At 43.4% G+C, this 18,987-nt stretch overlaps 1 protein-coding gene across 1 annotated transcript in view; it reads right to left on the bottom strand.

Annotated features, from left to right (window-relative positions):
- The window catches only part of FMN2 (formin 2), a 389,644-nt gene that overhangs the window by 345,565 nt on the left and 25,092 nt on the right, over window positions 1-18,987 (bottom strand). The window contains exon 2 of the mRNA XM_032137182.2: window positions 9,496-9,662. Coding sequence (XP_031993073.2) covers window positions 9,496-9,662 — 167 coding nt within the window. The remainder of the gene's footprint in view (window positions 1-9,495; window positions 9,663-18,987) is intronic.

The following is an 18,987-nucleotide window of genomic DNA, read 5'->3' as shown; positions in this document are numbered from 1 at the left end:
TGATCACCCAGATGCTAATTTTAGTTTTCTTCAATCCATTCTCCAGTCTGCCAACAGAGTGATATTTTACAAATGCCAATCTGTTTATGGCTTAACTACTCAAAATCATTCAAAAGCACCCCCAAGTTGTCTTTGTTTATATGCCTGGTCTCTTTTCTATGCATCATTCTCCCAATTTATACTCCGGAAATACTTAGAAACTGTTCTCACATGCACCCCTGTGCCTTTCTATGTGCTGCCCAGTATACAGACTTTTTTTTTTTTTTTTGAGACAGAGTCTCGCTCTGTTGCCCAGGCTGGAGTGCAATGGTGCGATCTTGGCTCACTGCAACCTCCGCCTCCTGGGTTCAAGCGATTCTCCTGTCTCAGCCTCCTGAGTAGCTGGGATTACAGGCATGTGCCAAGACACCCGGCTAATTTTGTATTTTTAGTAGAGGTGGGGTTTCACCACGTTGGTCAGGCTGGTCTCAAACTCCTGACCTCAGGTGATCTGCCCACCTCAGCCTCCCAAAGTGCTGGGATTACAGGCGTGTGAGCCACTGCACCCGGCCTATAGACTTCTTTCATGGCTGTTCCCCACAGCAAACTCCTACTCATTCCTGAGGTCTTGCCCCAGGTATTATCTCCTGAGTTATCAAGGAGACCCAGTTAAAAACCTTCCCCTTTGCTCCTTGTACTATAAATATCTCCACCTGGAGCCTACACACGATTGTGACCCGTGGTGACAGCCAAAGGGCATTGAACTCTTACTATATGCCTGTGGTGTGCAAAATGCTTTATTCATATCCATACTTTCCTCTCACTCAGAAACTACGATATTTATTCCTCATTTTACCCAAGAAGAAATAAACTTTGAGAAATCCAGGCATTTACCTAAGCTTGCAGCATAGTTGAGAAATCCTGGACACTTTGACTATGGAGCCCACTTCAACCACTAAGCTCCAATAATTTATTTCCATGTGTTTATTTCTTTAAAGTGGACTGTAAGCCAGTTCAGGATAGAACCTTTCTTTTCATCTTTATGTTCCTAATAACAGGGCAGGGGGTTGGGGGACAGGTGTTGTAAGGGAAAAGGGGAGCTGAGAAATACAAGCGGAAGTCGTAATTAAATATGAAGAACCTGATCTAAATTAGAAGAGAAAGAATTTAAGAATTCCATGAAATGGCAAGAATGAGCTGAAAAATAAAAAATATTGAGAATACAGGGGGAAAAGCTATGTTTCTTCACCCAAAAAAGAAAATAAGAGGCAGTCGAAAACTTTGTTGTGCTGGATGGGAGTTCCCTGTATAAGAAAAGGATAAGCCAAATGTAAACTAAACTAAATATGGGATACTTTTGAGCAAGTGATTGTTTACTAAAAACATAGAATTCAGCCGGGCGCGGTGGCTTACGCCTGTAATCCCAGCATTTTGGAAGGCTGAGGCAGATGGATCTCTTGAGGTCACGGGTAAGAGACCAGCCTGGCCAACACAGTGAAACCCTGTTTCTACTAAAAATACAAAAAATTAGCCGGGCGTGGTAGCACCCACCTGTAATCCCAGCTACTCAGTAGGGTGAGGCAGGAGAATTGCCTGAACCCAGGAGGCGAAGTTTGCAGTGAGCCGAGATTGCACCATTGCACTCCAGCCTGGGCAACTGAGTGAGACTCTGTCTCGAAAACAAAAATAAAAAAATAAATGAATAAATAAATAAATAAATATAAATAAATAAATAAATAAAACCACAAAATTCTTTTGAACTTGACCCAGGAAAATCCTTGTTTGAGTGGCCTGGGGGTTGTGATATTGGAATACTGAAAAGGAAACAAAATCAGAATATATCTGCCTCTGCAGTGCAATATTCACACAGCATCCATATGTCTTCCAATTTATAGATAAACTATCAACCTTAAAAGTATGTCCTAAACATAAAAGTATATCTGGTAGAAGCTGGGAGGTAAACAGGGCTCAGACTCAATGAAGCCAAAAGTAGAGACACTAATAGTGTAACTATTCCACGGTGAGTGGGGTGGCAAGAGATACGATCTGAATCTGATGAAACAATATCAAAAAATCGTAAGCATATTATTTAAACTTCAAAGAAGTATTATGAAAGAGAAACTCGAAATAGCAATATTAATTATATTAGAAAGAAGAGGGAGAGACAAGGAAGGAGTATAAAGGAGCTAAATCCTCATCCGTGACCGCCAGAGGCAAGAGCAATATCAATAATGGTGGCTGGGCATGGTGGCTCACACCTGTAATTCTAGCACTTTGGGAGGCTGAGGTGGGTGGATCACTTGAGGTCAGGAGTTCCAGACCAGCTTGGGCAACATGGCCAAACCCCATCTCTACTAAAAATACAAAAATTAGCTGGCCATGGTGGTATGTGCCTATAGTCCCAGCTACTCAGGAGGCTGAGGCAGAAGAATCGCATGAAGCTGGGAGGCGGAGGTTGCAGTGAGTTGAGATCACACCACTGTACTCCAGCCTGGGTGACAGAGACTCCATCCAGCCTGGGTGACAGAGACTCCATCTAAAAAAAAAAAAAAAAAAAAAGGCATCAGCAGGCGTTAACATACAGCAAGTCCACACAGCTTATATAAATTTTGGTAAACAAAATCATCAGCTAAAATAATTGTTAAAGTTGGTCTGAAAAAATTAAGTATCATTTTAATACCACCTTTAAAATAAAAACAACTTTGAAAGTTGATACTGTACACAGCGTTTCAAAAATAAATATACAGCAAAAAATATATATGTAGATATATATTCTCTTCGAGCTGAAAGATGTGGCAAGGCTTTTGTTGCTTCTCAGGAAAAGATCGGTGCGGGCTTGACTAAATAGCATCAAAATGTTTTTCCTGCTCTGGAAAAAAAAAAAAAAAATGAATTCAAGGCCGGGCTAGGTGGCTCACACCTATAATCCCAGCACTTTGGGAGGCCAAGGCAGGTGAATCACCTGAGGTCAGGAGCTCAAGACCAGGCTGGCCAACATGGTAAAACTTCGTCTCTACTAAAAATACAAAAATTATCCAGGCGTCGTGGCGCCTGCCTATAATCTCAGCTACTTAGGAGGCTGAGGCAGGAGAATCTCTTGAACCCAAGAGGCGGAGGTTGCAGTAAGCCAAGATCACGCCACTGCACTCCAGCCTGGGCAGCATAGTGAGACTCTGTCTCAAAAAAGAAAAAAAAATGAATTCAAATGCAAATAATAATTTCTGTTTGTCCACTCAAGTCTTCTTTTTGTCTACGGTGACAATGAGTAGAGCATATTTCATTAGTTTTCCGGGACTGGCTGCTGTTGGTTTTGATTAACAGCTTCATCCTTCAACAGGTTCAAGATCTTGTTTCTTGGGTTTCTTTTCAACCTGAATTTTTATGTCTTCCTTGTCTTAATTTTAGCTTTGCTCACATATTCATCCAAACTGATGTCCATTTACATACATATCAAGGAGCTCTTGCCCATCTGGTGAGCATGGGATCATCACATGTTTAGCAAAATCAGCAGATCTGCCAAACCCAAACAAGTCCAGCAACCAAAAACATGCATCCAAAAATATCCTGCTAGGCAGACCTTTAAAGATAAGCTCATGAAGGATTAAGTAGATTTAGAATCACCTACCCCTGCAAAAATGCTTGGGCCAAGTAAAACTTGCTTAACTCTTGGTGATGTAAGTAGATCATATAATATCTGCCACAGTTAGGATTAAAGAAATCCTAGAAGAGCTTGTTAATGAATAATCAACAATTATGTAAGATAAGTGTGGTTGGCTGGAAAATATGCACATGACCCAGAAAAGGGATCTATCTCATTTGGAAAAAGGCATGAAAGAGATGACTAGAGTAGGTTCCAAATCCACAAAGAAGCCAACCTCAGACCACTGAAATATACCATGATCTACAAGTCAACAATATAATCGGCCAAGTAGCAAGCATTAGTATTCTCTTGCTAGCAGTTCTATCCTTACATCCTCTATCCTGTTTTCTCTTGGTAGCAGTTCTATCCTTACATCCTCCTCCCAAAATGCAGCTGTCTTCTCTACCTCAGTGAATGGCACAACCATCCACCCAGCTACTTCAAATCAAGAAGTCATCCTTGATTTCCTTGTGTTCTCTTGTCGCCATGTCTGTCCCACCAGAAGTCCCATCAGCCATATCTCCAGAATCCACCCCAACCTACTAACTGGTCTTCATCTCCCCTGTCACTGTCCTGCCCCAACCTACAACCACCATCTAGAACTAAACTACTGCGATATCCCACCTGCCTTCTTGCTTCTACTTCTGTGCCTGCCTACACTCAATCATTCAAAGAGCAGGCTGGGGGCCGGGCATGGTGGCTTATGCCTATAATCCCAGCACTTTGGGAGGCCAAGGCAGGAGGACTGCTTGACCCCAGGAGTTCAAGACCAACTTCGGACAACACAGTGAGACCCTGTCTATAACAACGACTTAAAAAATTAGCTGGGCATGGTGACTCATGCCTGTAGTCCCAGCTACTTGGAAGGGTGAGGTGGAAGGATCACTTGAGCCCAGGAGATCGAGACTGCAGTGAGCCGTGATTGCGCTACTGCTCTCCAACCTGGGCAACAGAGCAAGACCCTGTCTCAAAAACAACCACCACCACAACAAGCAAACCAAGACCAGGCCAGGTGATCCACATGAAATATAAGACAAATATGTTCTTCCCCTGCATAAAACCTCCCAAAAGCTCCCATTAAAAAAAAAAAAGCCAGGTATGGTGGCTCATGCCTGTAATCCTAGCACTTTGAGAGGCCGAGGTGGCAGATCACTTGAGGTCAGGAGTTCAAGACCAGCCTGGCCAACATGGCGAAACCCTGTCTCTAAAAATACAAAAATTAGCTAGAAATTGCTTGAACCCAGGAGGCAGAGGATGCAGTGAACCAAGATCATGCCTCTGATCTTGCTCCAGCCTAGGCAATAGAGTGAGACTCCGTCCCAAAAAAAAAAAAAAAAAGCCATATTCCTTCCATGGCTTTCCAGACCCTGCCTATGCTGTGGCCCGAGCCCTTGCTGTCCTCATCTCTTGAAGCTCCAGCTTCCTCTAAGTCATGTTTGTGCTCCTCCAAGGCCCTTTGGACTTGCCCTGGAGCTGCCTGGAATGGCCTTCCCACAGACCTCATCTCACAGACTCCCCTCTGCGCTCATCCTACCCCACGCCATTCACTCCATCCTGTTAGTCCTGTTTTCTTCATATCACGTATTAGAATCCGAGAGCAATTAATTAGCCTATGCATTTTGAAAAAATCTGTCTCTCTCCATTTTGAATAGGAAACACATTTCAACAGCACACATTCTCTTGTTCACTAACACATCTCCAGAAACTAAAACACTACCTGGCTTCTAGAATGAATATATTTGGTAAAAATCTGTGAATGAATTAACAGGATCCCTCAAAGCCATCTTTGTCTTTTAAAGTTCTTGACATCTTAATCATGTTAAAATGTAAGAGAAAATGTGAAGTCTTTTCATACTTTCTATAGCACTCGATAAAGCAAAATGTTAGGCCCTAAAAATGTATAAAATAACATAAAAGAAAATCAGAAGGGTTGAGTCAAGTAGGCTAATACATAAACTACATCAGTGAAGAGCCCCAAACTGAAGATCTTTATTGCTGTAATTGCACACAGAAGTGCAGAGATGAGAAGGGAGAGGAGTGGGAGTTGGGGGAGAGGAACCCATTAGGGAAGGGAACAAAGTGGGGGGGTGGGGAGGTAGGAAGGGTGCCAGTTATGACCTTATTCCCACAGCATGTTCTGTCTCGAAGGGCAACTGACCTCAAGAGGATTGTTAGAAATGTCCCCAACAGCTATTTTCTGGAAATCAGCACAGAGACTAATTATCGAAAATTTCTCTCCCCATAGATAAGCACATTCTTCCTCATCCCTCATTGACACCCCAGTCCTCAGAATCCCCTGTATCGTTATATCGTCACCCTCTCTAGTTTTCAAGAAACTCCTTGACTACGCATCCAATAAACGCATAGTTCTGTTACTGAGCTGCTATTTACGTATAGGGCATAACATTTCATACAAGAGTATCTTTAATTTTTTTCTTTGTTTCGTGTTCATTTTGAGGGGGGAATAGAGAGGTCGTACAGAGCCAATGAATAAAGGAAGACAAAATGCAATCACACCGAGTTGAAGGAAAGAAATTCCCGATTCTGAGGAAATGCCTTCACACAACATTAAGGGATTTTATTCCTCTGTTGTTTGTTTCTCACACTCGATGCCACACCCAGCTGCCCTCCAAAAGAAGATGACAGGGAAGAGTTACCAGTCTCTAACACAAGGATGGAGTGAGGTGAATATAAGAAACAACCAGGTTAGTTGATTTAAAAAAAGAGAGAAAGAAATAGGATTACCCTACTCTTCTGTTTATCCAATTCTACATTTATTGACTGGCAAGTCTGTTCACTTCTGGGCTTTAAGGGAGGAAAATGCCGTTAACTTGGGAACAGTTTGAATCAAAAAGCAAGTGCTAGACGTGGCTAGTGTTTGCCTTTGCCTGCACTATACTAATTATAGTTCCAACTTGCCAAATCAATATATCTTCTAGAACTGAGCTCTATAACATTTAACACACCATAATTCTAGCGTTCTGCCTCTACAATAACACAGACCTCTCATAGAAGAGAAGGGAGGAAAACATTTAAATTATACATTTTTTCCCATAAGAGAAAAAGATCTACCTAGTAGTGATTAGCTGCAATGTCATTTTTAAAAATTGCAGCAGGAAAAATGTATACAAATCTCCGGAAGGAAATTCACAAGTCACAGCACAACATGGGGAATTTTCTTTCAAATGGGAAGCATCAAGAATAAAGAAGATCTCTGAATATTTCATGTGATTTGTTTTCCTAATACTAAAGGAAGATTGAGGAAGACTGCAGGCTGTAAAGGATAAAGAAGAGGAAGCAAAGTGAGCAGGCAGATATAGACTATTATTTATTATCGTATCTTGACCTCAGCTGGGGCTCATTTTCATTGTCTTTAAAGCTCATCATTATTTCATTCCTATATATTGAAGAAGGCTGATAAGAGAGCACCGTTGGCAGCAACAAAACAAAGTAACTAACCCATATGATGAAAAACCACAGCCGGGCGCAGTGGCTCACGCCTGTAATCCCAGCACGTTGGGAGGCCGAGGTGGGTGGATCACGAGGTCAGGAGTTTGAGAACAGCCTGACCAACATGGTGAAACCCCATCTCTACTAAAAATACAAAAATTAGCCAGGCATGGTGGTACGCACCTGTAATCCCAGCTACTCATGACGCTGAGGCAGGAGAATCGCTTGAACTCGGGAGGCGGAGGTTGCAGTGAGCCAAGATAGCGCCACTGCACTCCAGCCTGGGCCACAGAGTGAGACTCCATCTCAAAAAAAAAAAAAAGAAAAATCATTATCCTCAAATAAAAATCCTAGGCTCTGCACAAGTGAGCCAACCTTCAATTTTGTTATGAGAATTTCATCCATGAGAATTCTTACACATCTGGGTTTTAGAGGCGTACTCATCCCAACCAATGCCACACACATACCACATACCTGAGAATGATTAGCAGTACTCTGGACAATGAGAGCTGTGCTTGTATTCATTATGAATTGTGAATATGCCTGGTGAATTACTGTTGTACAGTATTAACTCTCTTGGTGAACGGGAGCTGGGGATGAAGCAGACAATGCTGCTTCACGTCCATACTTCACACATACATGAGTTAGGAACGCACAAAATAGCATTGTAGGGCCCATGGAAACCTCCGGCCCACTGGGAAGAATAACTGTGCCCCATGGAGCTGCTTCTGAAGGAATGCCTACGACCAGCAAAGTCATAAATATGGACTTACAGCCACTTTAGAATCATCGCTGATTACAGGGTCTTGAAGAGGTATTTGTACCTCATGTTCATAGCGGCATTATCCACTCATTATGAACCCATATTCATAGCAGCATTATAGCAAAAGGTGGAAACAACCCACGTGTCCACTGATGGATGAATGGATAAACAAAATGTGACATATACATACAATGGAATATTATTCAGCCTTAAAAAGGAAGGACATTCTGACACATGCTCCAACATGGATGAATCTCAAGGACATTATGCTAAGTGAAATAAGCCAGCCACAAAAAGGACAAATACTGTGTGATTCCACATATATGAGCTACCTAGTGTAGTCAGATTCATAGAGACAGAAGGAGAATCGTGGTTGCCAGGGGCTTGGGTAAAGAGGAGAATGGGGAGTTATTGTTTAATGGGTACAGGGTTTATTTTGGATGATAAAAAAGAGTGCTAAAGATGGATGGTGGTGGTGGATGCACAACCACGTCAATGTATTTGGTGCCGCTAAACGGTACATTTAAAAATGGTTACAATGGTAAATTTTATGTTATCTGTATTTTACTACAATTAAAAATAATTTAGATACGTCCCATCAATACCTAACTTATTGAGAGTTTTTAGCATGAAGGGTTGTTGAATTTTGTCAAAGGCCTTTTCTGCATCTATTGAGATAATCAGGTGGTTTTTGTCTTTGGCTCTGTTTATACGCTAGATTACATTTATTGATTTGCATATGTTGAACCAGCCTTGCATCCCAGGAATGAAGCCCACTTGATCATGGTGTATAAACTTTTTGATGTGCTGCTGGATTCGGTTTGACAGTATCCCATTACTGAGTATATACCCAAAGGATTATAAATCATGCTGCTATAAAGACACATGCACACGTATGTTATTGCGGCACTATTCACAATAGCAAAGAGTTGGAACCAATCCAAATGTCCAACAACGATAGACTGGATTAAGAAAATGTGGCACATATACACCATGGAATACTATGCAGCCATAAAAAATGATGAGTTCATGTCCTTTGTAGGGACATGGATGAAGCTGGAAACCATCATTCTCAGTAAACTATTGCAAGGACAAAAAACCAAACACCGCATGTTCTCACTCATAGATGGGAACTGAACAATGAAAACTGATGGACACAGGAAGGGGAACATCACACTCCGGGGACTGTTGTGGGGTGGGGGGAGGGGGGAGGGACAACATTAGGAGATATACCTAATGCTAAATGATGAGTTAATGGGTGCAGCAAAACAACATGGCACATGGATACATATGTAACAAACCTGCACATTGTGCACATGTACCCTAAAACCTAAAGTATAATAATAATTTAAAAAACCTAAAAAAATAAAAAATAATAATTTAGAAATCAATTTTTAAAATCATCGTTGATTAAAGCAGGCTAGAGAACTCTTGAGTGAACATCTGTTAAAAAAAGGAGGTTTGGCAAATGTACTTAATACTCTTTTTTTTTTTTTTTTTGAGTGTACAAACAGACAACTAAGCTGTTGAGCAGCTAAGGGAAAAAAAAATGCATGCATCACATGTTGTTTTTAAATTATAGGGTGACTGAGCAGACACACATCGTAGCTGCTATTTCAACAGCAAATCTGCCTCACAGACAGAAGTGAATTCTCCTACTTACATCAAACGAAGCCGCATTGCTCTGGGCATTCTGATTACACGGTTCCCTGAAGCAATCACTAAAAGGAAGGAGAAGACCCATGGCAATGATACGCGAGCAAAACTTCTCTGCTTCTTCTGGAGGCCCGTTCTCCTGCTGGCTGAACAGCTTCTCCAACAGCGTTCGCCCTGCAGATGAAACACAGTCATTAAGAGGGAGCACTGCCGATCACCTGGCTCTGAACTTGCCAGGGGACAGCCGCTGGGTAAACACTGCCAGGGAACAACACGGTTTCCAAGGCTACTGACAGAGCAGAAAGGAGCCTCTCAAGCTAGGAGAAAGCTCTGTAGTCTGAGGCCAGAGTTGATACATAAAAAACTGCAGAACTGGTTTGCTCTCTCATCCCCCTAAATACCTCCTGCCTCAAAAGATAACAGGCCAAGTTATGGGCTATACAGCTTCCACCTAAGATTTTTAATTCAGATAGGGTCTTGCTATGTTGCCCAGGCTGGCCTTGAACTCTTGGGCTCAAGCAATATCCCCACCTAAGCCTCCTGAGTGGCTAGATTTATAGCTGTGAGGCACCATGCCCAGCTCAGATTTTTTTTCTTTAATAGACATGAGGTCTCACTATGTTGCCGAAGCTTACCTCAAACTCCTGGGCTCAAGCCATCCTCCTGCCTCAGCCCCCCAAGTAGCTAGAGCTACTGGCACACACCACCTCACTCAGCTCCCTTTCGGATTTAAGTGGTAAATCCAATTTTGGATTTAAATTTGGATCCAAGGCCAGACATGGTGGCTCACACCTGTAATCCCAGCACTTTGGGAGGCTGAGGCAGGTGGATCACCTGAGGTCAGGAGTTCAAGACCAGCCTGGCCAACATGGCAAAAACCCTTCTCTATTAAAAATACAAAAAATATCCAGGCGTGGTGGTGGGTGCCTTAATCCCAGTTACTTGGGAGGCTGAAGCAAGAGAATCGCTTGAACCTGGGTGGCAGAGCTTGAAGCTGGGTGGCGGAGCTTGAAGCTGGGTGGTGGAGGTTGCAGTGAGCCGAGATCGCACCATTGCACTCTAGCCTGGGAGACAAGAGCGAAACTCCATCTCAAAAAAAATAAATAAATAAATAAATAAATAACCAGGCGTGGTGGCGGGTGCCTATAATCCCAGCTACTCAGGAGGCGGAGACAGGAGAATCGCTTGAACCCAGGAGGCAGAGGTTGCAGTGAGCCGCGATCACGCCATTGCACTCCAGCCTGGGCAACAAGCGTGAACCTCTGTCTCAAAAAATAATAAATCAATAAATCAATCAATAAAGAAATAAATAAATAAATAAATAAATTTTGGATCCAAAAGGCTAAACCCCTTGAATTTAATTGCAAATGGTTCTCGAAGGAAGCAGTTCGTAACGCAACATGCCGCCATTTAGACTCTGAAATATCAGTGACTGACATTCACAGTGTCCATCATGGCGGGGACAGAGAATGAAGAGACAAAGAGGCAGGCAAACGCACCAACCCACAAGAAGTGAAGAGAGCTGGCCAGCAAAATAAAAATAAGTCACCCAGAAAAGGGATAAAAATTCACATTTCTCTCAGATACTCCTCAGAAATATAACTCTAGCATAGGTCTGAACTTAAGGATTTTTTTTTTTTTTTTTTTTACTATTTCCCTAAAAAAAGGCAAGAGAGGCATAATAAGAAGACACTGGGCCGGGCGCGGTGGCTCACCCCTGTAATCCCAGCACTTTGGGAGGCCGAGGCTGGCGGATCACGAGGTCGGGAGACCAAGACCATCCTGGTTAACATGGTGAAACCCCGTCCCTACTAAAAATAAAAAAAAATAAAAAAAAAAAAAATAGCCAGGCTTGATTGCCAGCGCCGGTACCAGCTACTCGGGAAGCTGAGGCAGGAGAATCACCGGAACCCAGGAGGCGGAGCTTGCAGTGCGCCAACTCCAGCCTAGCGACAGAGCAAGACTCCGTCTCAAAAAAATAAAATAAAATAAGACACTGGCTGAGGATCCTAGAGGGCCTGGGTCCACCTAGCCCAGGGGTTCTCAATCTTGGCTGAAACTGAGGATCACCTGGGGAGAACAGAATTATTGGAAGCGGGGCACAGGCATCGGTTTTCTACGGTCGTCAGTTGGTTCTAATGTTAGCGAGAGTGCAGAGTCATAGCTATAGGCCTTAATTTATTTCTGACACTTTTTTTTTTTTTTAAGATAGACTTTCGCTCTGTCACCCATGCAGTGGCGCGGTCTCGGCTCACTGCAACCTCCGCCTCCTGGGTTCAAGCGATTCTCCTGCCTCAGCCTCCCAAGTAGCTGGGACTACAGGCATGCACCACCATGCCCAGATAATTTTTTTTGTAGTTTTAGTAGAAATGGGGTTTCACCATGTTGGTCAGGCTGGTCTTGAACTCCTGACCTCAAATGATCCGCCTACCTCGGCCTCCCAAATTGCTGGGATTACAGGCGTGAAACACCGTGCCTGGCCTAGCTCTTTAACTTTCAAACATTTATGTAGCTTGTTTTGCATTCATAAACTTTCATCAGAGGAAATGGAAAATCTCTAGGGTCCCTTCCAGGGCCACAATTGCTCCTCCTTCTAATTAGCAGATTCTTTCTTCAAATTTAGATCAACTGTCATCCAGAAAAGTCTTCAGTAATCCCCTTTCATGCTCTTTTGGAACCTTTCATAGTTTCTTTGTGTAATTAATTATTTTATCTAATTAGTTATGCAATCATTTGTTTAAAGTTGACCTTCCTCACTGAAATATAAATTTGCTGATGGCCAGCATCTATCTTGCAAAGTTGGCCACTTGCACCTAAAAAGCATCAATAAATATTTTTAGGATTTCTGAATAAATACAATGCTATGATTCTGTGAGATTCATTCATATCATAGTCAGAATTGGAAATGATTTATCAGTCTATACCATCAAACTTTTTATGTAAAGGGCCAAATACTAAGTATTTTAGGCTTTATGAGCCACATGAGGTCTCTGTCGCATATTTTTCACTGGTTTAATTTTGTTTTGAGCAACTTTGAACATGTAAAAACCATTCTTAGCTTCGGGCTTTGCAAAACCAGGCCAAGTCTATACTTCAGTTACAATAACTACATTTCAAATGTATAAATGTTCCATTCTACCAGGATACTAGTCATGCAATTGTTATGCCTCTTCCTATTTCTGTCTATAAAACAAAACTAAACTCAAAAGCTGCCTTTGATATTTTGAGTGACAAAGCAGGACACAAGAGGTCTCTATTTTCTGCATTTCTTCTGGTCATTAGAGAACATTCTTTGGTCTCCCAGGATTTTTTGGAGGGGAAATAAAAAATTTTCCCCCTACAGAACTTCAGTTTGCCTGCATCTAACTGGAACTAAATATCTAGGAAATGGCATCCCTCAATTCTCAAGTGATTAATTATCATAACAGTATATTGTTGTATTCATCTTACCGAATTACCGAAAATAGCCCTCAGACTAATTCTTTCCTACCACTCAGATAATGTATATGACAAAAAATAAGGTCAGCAGGATCTTGCATGTGTGTGACTGAAGGTAAATGTGTACGTGCATATCAAGCCAAAAATTATCAAAGGAGTTCCAGAACAAGTATCAAAGGAGTTTCAGAACAATTGTCAAAGGAGTTTCAGAACAAGTATCAAAGGAGTTTCAGAACAATTATCAAAGGAGTTCCAGAACAATTATCAAAGGAGTTCCAGAAAGGAGTTGTGGAAGAGAGAGAAGGATGACCTGCTGGAACTCTACTTCCATGAAAGCATATGCCCCAAAATCCTTAATCAAGGGTCTCTCTACCACAACCCTATCATCACCCCGGGCCTGATATTTCTGTGTTTGGCGGTAGTGGGGGAAATTATCCTGTGTTTTAGCAGCAACCCTGGCCATCACTACTGGATGGCAGTAGCACAGCCACCTCACCCCCAGCTGTAGCAGCCCAAAATGTCTCCAGATGTTGCCAAATGTATCCTGGGGCAGCGGGGCAAAAATAACCCCAAGCTGAGAACCCCAGGCCTAACCTCTCTCTAAAGAAACTTCACCTCCTTCTTTAGTGATAACTTGGCTTTCCCTTGAGGATCTCCTCGCCCTGCAATCGTCTCAGGTGGAGGCACTTTTTTTTTTTTTTTGAGATGGAGTCTCGCCCTGTCACCCAGGCTGGAGTGCAATGGCATGATCTTGGCTCACTGCAACCTCCGCCTCCCAGGTTCAAGCAATTCTCCTGCCTCAGCCTCTCGAGTAGCTGAAATTACAGGCACGTGCCACCACACCCAGCTAATTTTTTGTATCTTTAGTAGAGAGGAGATTTCACCATGTTGGCCAGGCTGGTCTCGAACTCCTGACCTCGTAATCCGCCCACCTCAGCCTCCCAAAGTGCTGGGACTACAGGTGTGAGCCACCACGCCTGGCCAGGTGGAGGCATTTTAAGTCAAATCCTTCATATTTGAGGGACAAAATGTGGGTAACGTCCTTGTTCCCCATGAACACTTCCAGATGATTTATTCTCCTTCAAAACCATGAGCTTTTTTGAAAATTCTTGCCACTGGCTAGACCCTACTATCCCTCCTCCTTTCTGCCGTCCACTAACCTCTAGTTATTCCCTCCCCCGTCATTCACTAAATAACTCACCTCCTGCCTCACTGCCCCACATTCCGCCTCTACTCCTATCATTCTTAGTGATTTGGACATCCACATGGAGCAAACCAATGCTCAGGAGGATACCTCGCCCGAGACCTTGATCCCCTTGCCTCCAGCTAACATTTTCTCCACCACAAAATAGCCACCCATTCCCATCTCACAGCCTCATATTGGTCACTATCAGGAACTGTACCACCTCCAGAAGATCAATTCCCAAGTTTACTCCAAACTCTCCAGTGGCTTCCTATCACTCTCAGAGTAAAATCAGATCCCTCACTGTGGAGACCTGATAGGTAAGTTAGCAACAACGAGGAAGGGGGTTCCCAGGTGGGGGAGAACAATTGTTCTGAGAGATGGCTAACCACAAACAACCCGCTTGCACACTATCCTGTTCCCAAACACCTCACTCTGCACGCAGCCCCAGCAGCATCATTTTATTTGCACGAAGCCCCACAAGCAGGACCCTATCCCACTTTCCCCCAGCCCCTACCTCTTGGCAGACAGCCCCTTCTCTGCTGTGCTACCCGTTGCCATTTGCAATGTACTTACTCTCTAATAAACTTGCCTTCTTCACCTCACTACTGCTTCAGTAAATTATTTTATAACCCAAGGCAACAGCCCCAATCAGTCACCACCCCCACAACACTCACCTACCTCCCACCTCTCACCACTCTTGCCTACTGGCCTTCTCCTCCTCAAACACACTCATGAGCTCACTCTCACCATGAAGCCTTTTGCACTGGAACACTCTTCTTCTGGATACATCAGTGACTCCCTCACTCCTTCATCTCATTCAGGTCTCTGGTCAGTGGTCACTTTCACTGAGAGAACTTCCTAATACCCTTTCTGAAGGAGCACACCCCATTACTCTGTTCCCATTATCCACTTTATTCTTCAGAGTGCTTAGTCCTTGAATTTATGTAAGTCTGTGATCTGTCTCCTACTCCTGGAGTGTAAACTCCATTTCAGCAATCCCTGCTGTGTGTTTACCACCTTTTACTCAGGACCTCAAGGAGTGGCTGGCAAAGAGGGGGTATTCAATTAATTTTTTGATCATCAATGAATCTATGTACAAATGCCTGAATGGAGCATCTAACTCCTGAGAACTACCTTCTACTTTTAGGCTCTTACTCTAGAACCCCTTCTAAAGCTCCATCCACCATGCTGACCTTGAATCAGTTGTCCCTACTACTGTTGCACAATCCATCACCTGTGCTGTGTCACTTCCTTCCTCAGCGGCTTAAATTCCATGTTCTATCACTATAATTAAATAGTTCAAACACTTCAGCTCTCTTATCCCTCTCTCCCTCCACCACGCTTGTCAGGTGAAACCACAACCTGTTTCGGCGCAGCCATCCACTTTCTCTTTGCCTGCACCTGAACAACTGAACATTGTAAAAAAAAAAGCCACACAGGTGTTATTCTGTCTTGACTTTCAGTGCACAGCTACATACCTCAAGGAGGCCAACACTGCTGTGCGTTCTCACGTAAGCTTCCACTCCAATACAATGTTTAAACAATCTTCTCTCCACCTGACCCGTTCTTTCCAATGATGAGATGATATTGTCAAATGATTTACTGAGACAATGGAAGAATCTGAGACAAATTCCAAATATGCAAAAATGCTCACACTTGTCTTCCTCACAATGGAAAGAGGCCCTCTTACAAACAAGAGCAAGTTATTTCCCTTGTGTTCTGAGCTGAATTCCTTATTGCGCGCCCAGATCTCACTTCTTTGGCTATCCCTTCTCTCCTGAAACACAAACACCTCCCTCTTTGCTGGACATTCCCAGTATCACACAAACATGCTTTAAAAAAAAAAAACTGAAAGAACAAATCCTCCCTTGAGCCACATCACTCTCCGCTCCCAGCTACGATTCCATTTCTTGGCTTCCCTTTACCATCAAAACTACTAACCGGAATTAACTACGTTTGCTACCTCTCCCTCCTTGCTCAGTCTGCTCTAATTTGATTTTCATCCTCATGATGTGCCGGAAACTGCTGGCCAGCAAGGTATCAGTAACTTTTTTTTTTCCATTTTTTTTTTTTTTAACGATAAGGTCAAGGGCCGGGCGCGGTGGCTCACGCTTGTAATCCCAGCACTTTGGGAGGCCGAGGCGGGCGGATCACGAGGTCAGGAGATCAAGACCACGGTGAAACCCCGTCTCTACTAAAAATACAAAAAATTAGCCGGGCGTGGTGGCGGGCACCTGTAGTCCCAGCTACTCGGAGAGGCTGAGGCAGGAGAATGGCGTGAACCCGGGAGGCGGAGCTTGCAGTGAGCCGAGATTGCACCACTGCACTCCAGCCTGGGCGACAGAGCGAGACTCCGTCTCAAAAAAAAAAAAAAAAAAAAAAAAATGATAAGGTCTCCCTCTGTCACCCAGGCCAGAATGCAGTGGCCCTATCATAACTCACTGCAGCCTCAAACTTCTGGGCTCAAGCAGTCCTCCTGCTTCAACCTCCCAAAGTGCTGGGACTACATGGGTGAGCCGCCACACCCAGCCAACATTTCTGTCTTCATCCTACTTAGTTTATCTTTCAGAAAAGTTTCACTGTTGATTTACTTCTACTCCTTAAAGCATTTTACTCTCATCTCATGATATTCCCTTCCCCTATTTTCTCTAACTCGCTAGCTATTTTCTCCCAAGTCCCTTTTAATGGCTTCTCTACCCAACATGGCAATGTAGGAGTGCTTCCTGGCTCACCCCATGGCTTATTCTCTCAACTTTTTCTATATTCTCTCCCATAACCTCACCCAGGCTCTAAATACCCCATTCTCTGAAACTGGGCAGACCTTTGTGAATGCACTAACAGAGCAGGGAAGAAGGGGCCCCATACCTGGACAGAATGCATGGGGCAGTTGGGGCAGCTACGTGAAGCCTCCGAAGACAGAGAGAGCTCCACGAGACTGCTTTCCTGAGATACAGGTCACAAAGACCCACTGATAACACAGGATGTGAAAAAGAAGCTAGCCAAAACCCACCAAAACCAAGATGGTGATGAAAGCGACCTCTGGTTGTCCTCACTGCTCATTGTATACCAATGATAATCATCAGCATACTAAAGGAACCATTAGCATGGACCCACCAGCGCCAGGACAGTTTACAAATGCAATGGCAACGTCAGGAAGTTGCCCTGTATGTTCTTTAAGGGGGAGGAGCCCTCAATTCTGGGAATTCCCTGTCATTTTCCAAAAAAACTCGTGAATAATCCACCCCTTGTTTAGCATATGATCAAGAAATAGCCATAAAAATAGCCAGCCAGAAGCCCTCGGGGCTGCTCTGCCTATGGGGTAGCCACCCTTTTATTCTTTTACTTTCTTAATAAACTTGCTTTCCCTTTGCTCTGTGGTTCCCTCTTGAACTCCTTCCTGAGGGAAGCCAAGAACCCATGTGGTCTCCCAGGCAGAACCCCAGTTTTGGGGTTGGCTCTGTGACAAGACTGTATTGTAATAGCAGGAGGACTGGGGAAAAAGATGAGAATTCAAAGAACCACCAAACCAGCAGGTTTACCAATTTTGTTCCTCCAGTGTCCCTCAACCTGAACTCAAGGTATCCCAAAACCCAGAAGTGGGCATCAGCACCAACAAGGAAAGCTTTAAGGGGCAATTTGGCAATGTGTGTCAGTGATCTTTAAAAATTCACCCCTTTGACCCAGAAATTCAACTTTATAAAAGCTATTCTAGGTAAATATTCAGAGGTATCCTCAGAGTGATGCATCATAGGAGTATTATGACGATTAAATGAGATAATGCATGTAAAGTACTTATCACAGTTCCTGGTACTATAACAAATAGATTATTAATAGTACCAAAACCAAAAGGAACTAAAATGTCCAACAATACAGACATAAATAAAAAAAGGATAAGGCTGGGCGCGGTGGCTCACGCTTGTAATCCCAGCACTTTGGGAGGCTGAGGTGGGCGGATCACGAGGTCAGGAGATCGAGACCACGGTGAAACCCCGTCTCTACTAAAAATACAAAAAAATTAGCCGGGCGTGGTGGCGGGCGCCTGTAGTCCCAGCTACTCGGAGAGGCTGAGGCAGGAGAATGGCGTGAACCCGGGAGGCGGAGCTTGCAGTGAGCCGAGATCGCGCCACTGCACTCCAGCCTGGGCGACAGAGCGAGACTCCGTCTCAAAAAATAAAAAAATAAAAAAGGATAGCTTTATACACATGACTGCTAACTATACAGCCATTAAAAGCCATGCTATTACAGAAAGAATAATAATTGATTTAAACATATTGAATATATTTAAAGAAATCAGAAAAATAAAACATCAGCTATCACTGAAGAATGCTAGGGCACTGTTAACAGAATAGGAAATAATGAAGCATTTATGCTGCCTTTCTAGAAAGATCTGTATTTCAGGGTAACAACCATACCTAGTGAATAAAGAAAAGTCTTCAATACAGAAAAATTCCAGCCAAAATGTGCAAAAGAAATGATAGAATTGGAAGGGGGCGGTGGCTCACGCCTGTAATCCCAGCTCTTTGGGAGGTCGAGGTGGGCAGATCACAAGGTCAAGATATCGAGACCATCCTGGCCAACATGGTGAAACCCCGTCTCTACTAAAAATACAAAAATTAGCTGGGCGTGGTGGCGCGTGCCTGTAGTCCCAGCTGCTCTGGAGGCTGAGGCAGGAGAATCGCTTGAACCTGGGAGGCGGAGGTTGCAGTGAGCCGAGATCACGTGATTGCACCCCAGCCTGGCGACAGAGTGAGACTCCGTCTCAAAAAAAAAAAAAAAAAAAAGAAAGAAATGATAGAATTAGAAAATCATCATTTTGCAATCCCTAAAGAAATAATGGGTTCACTTAATGAACAGCAAGTGGATGGAAAATCCATT

This window comes from Hylobates moloch, unplaced genomic scaffold, assembly GCF_009828535.3.
Source record: "Hylobates moloch isolate HMO894 unplaced genomic scaffold, HMol_V3 SCAFFOLD_18, whole genome shotgun sequence".
Lineage (NCBI taxonomy): Eukaryota > Metazoa > Chordata > Mammalia > Primates > Hylobatidae > Hylobates > Hylobates moloch.
The sequence above is the reverse complement of the archived record's forward strand: the minus strand, read 5'-3'. Positions and strand labels throughout refer to the sequence as shown.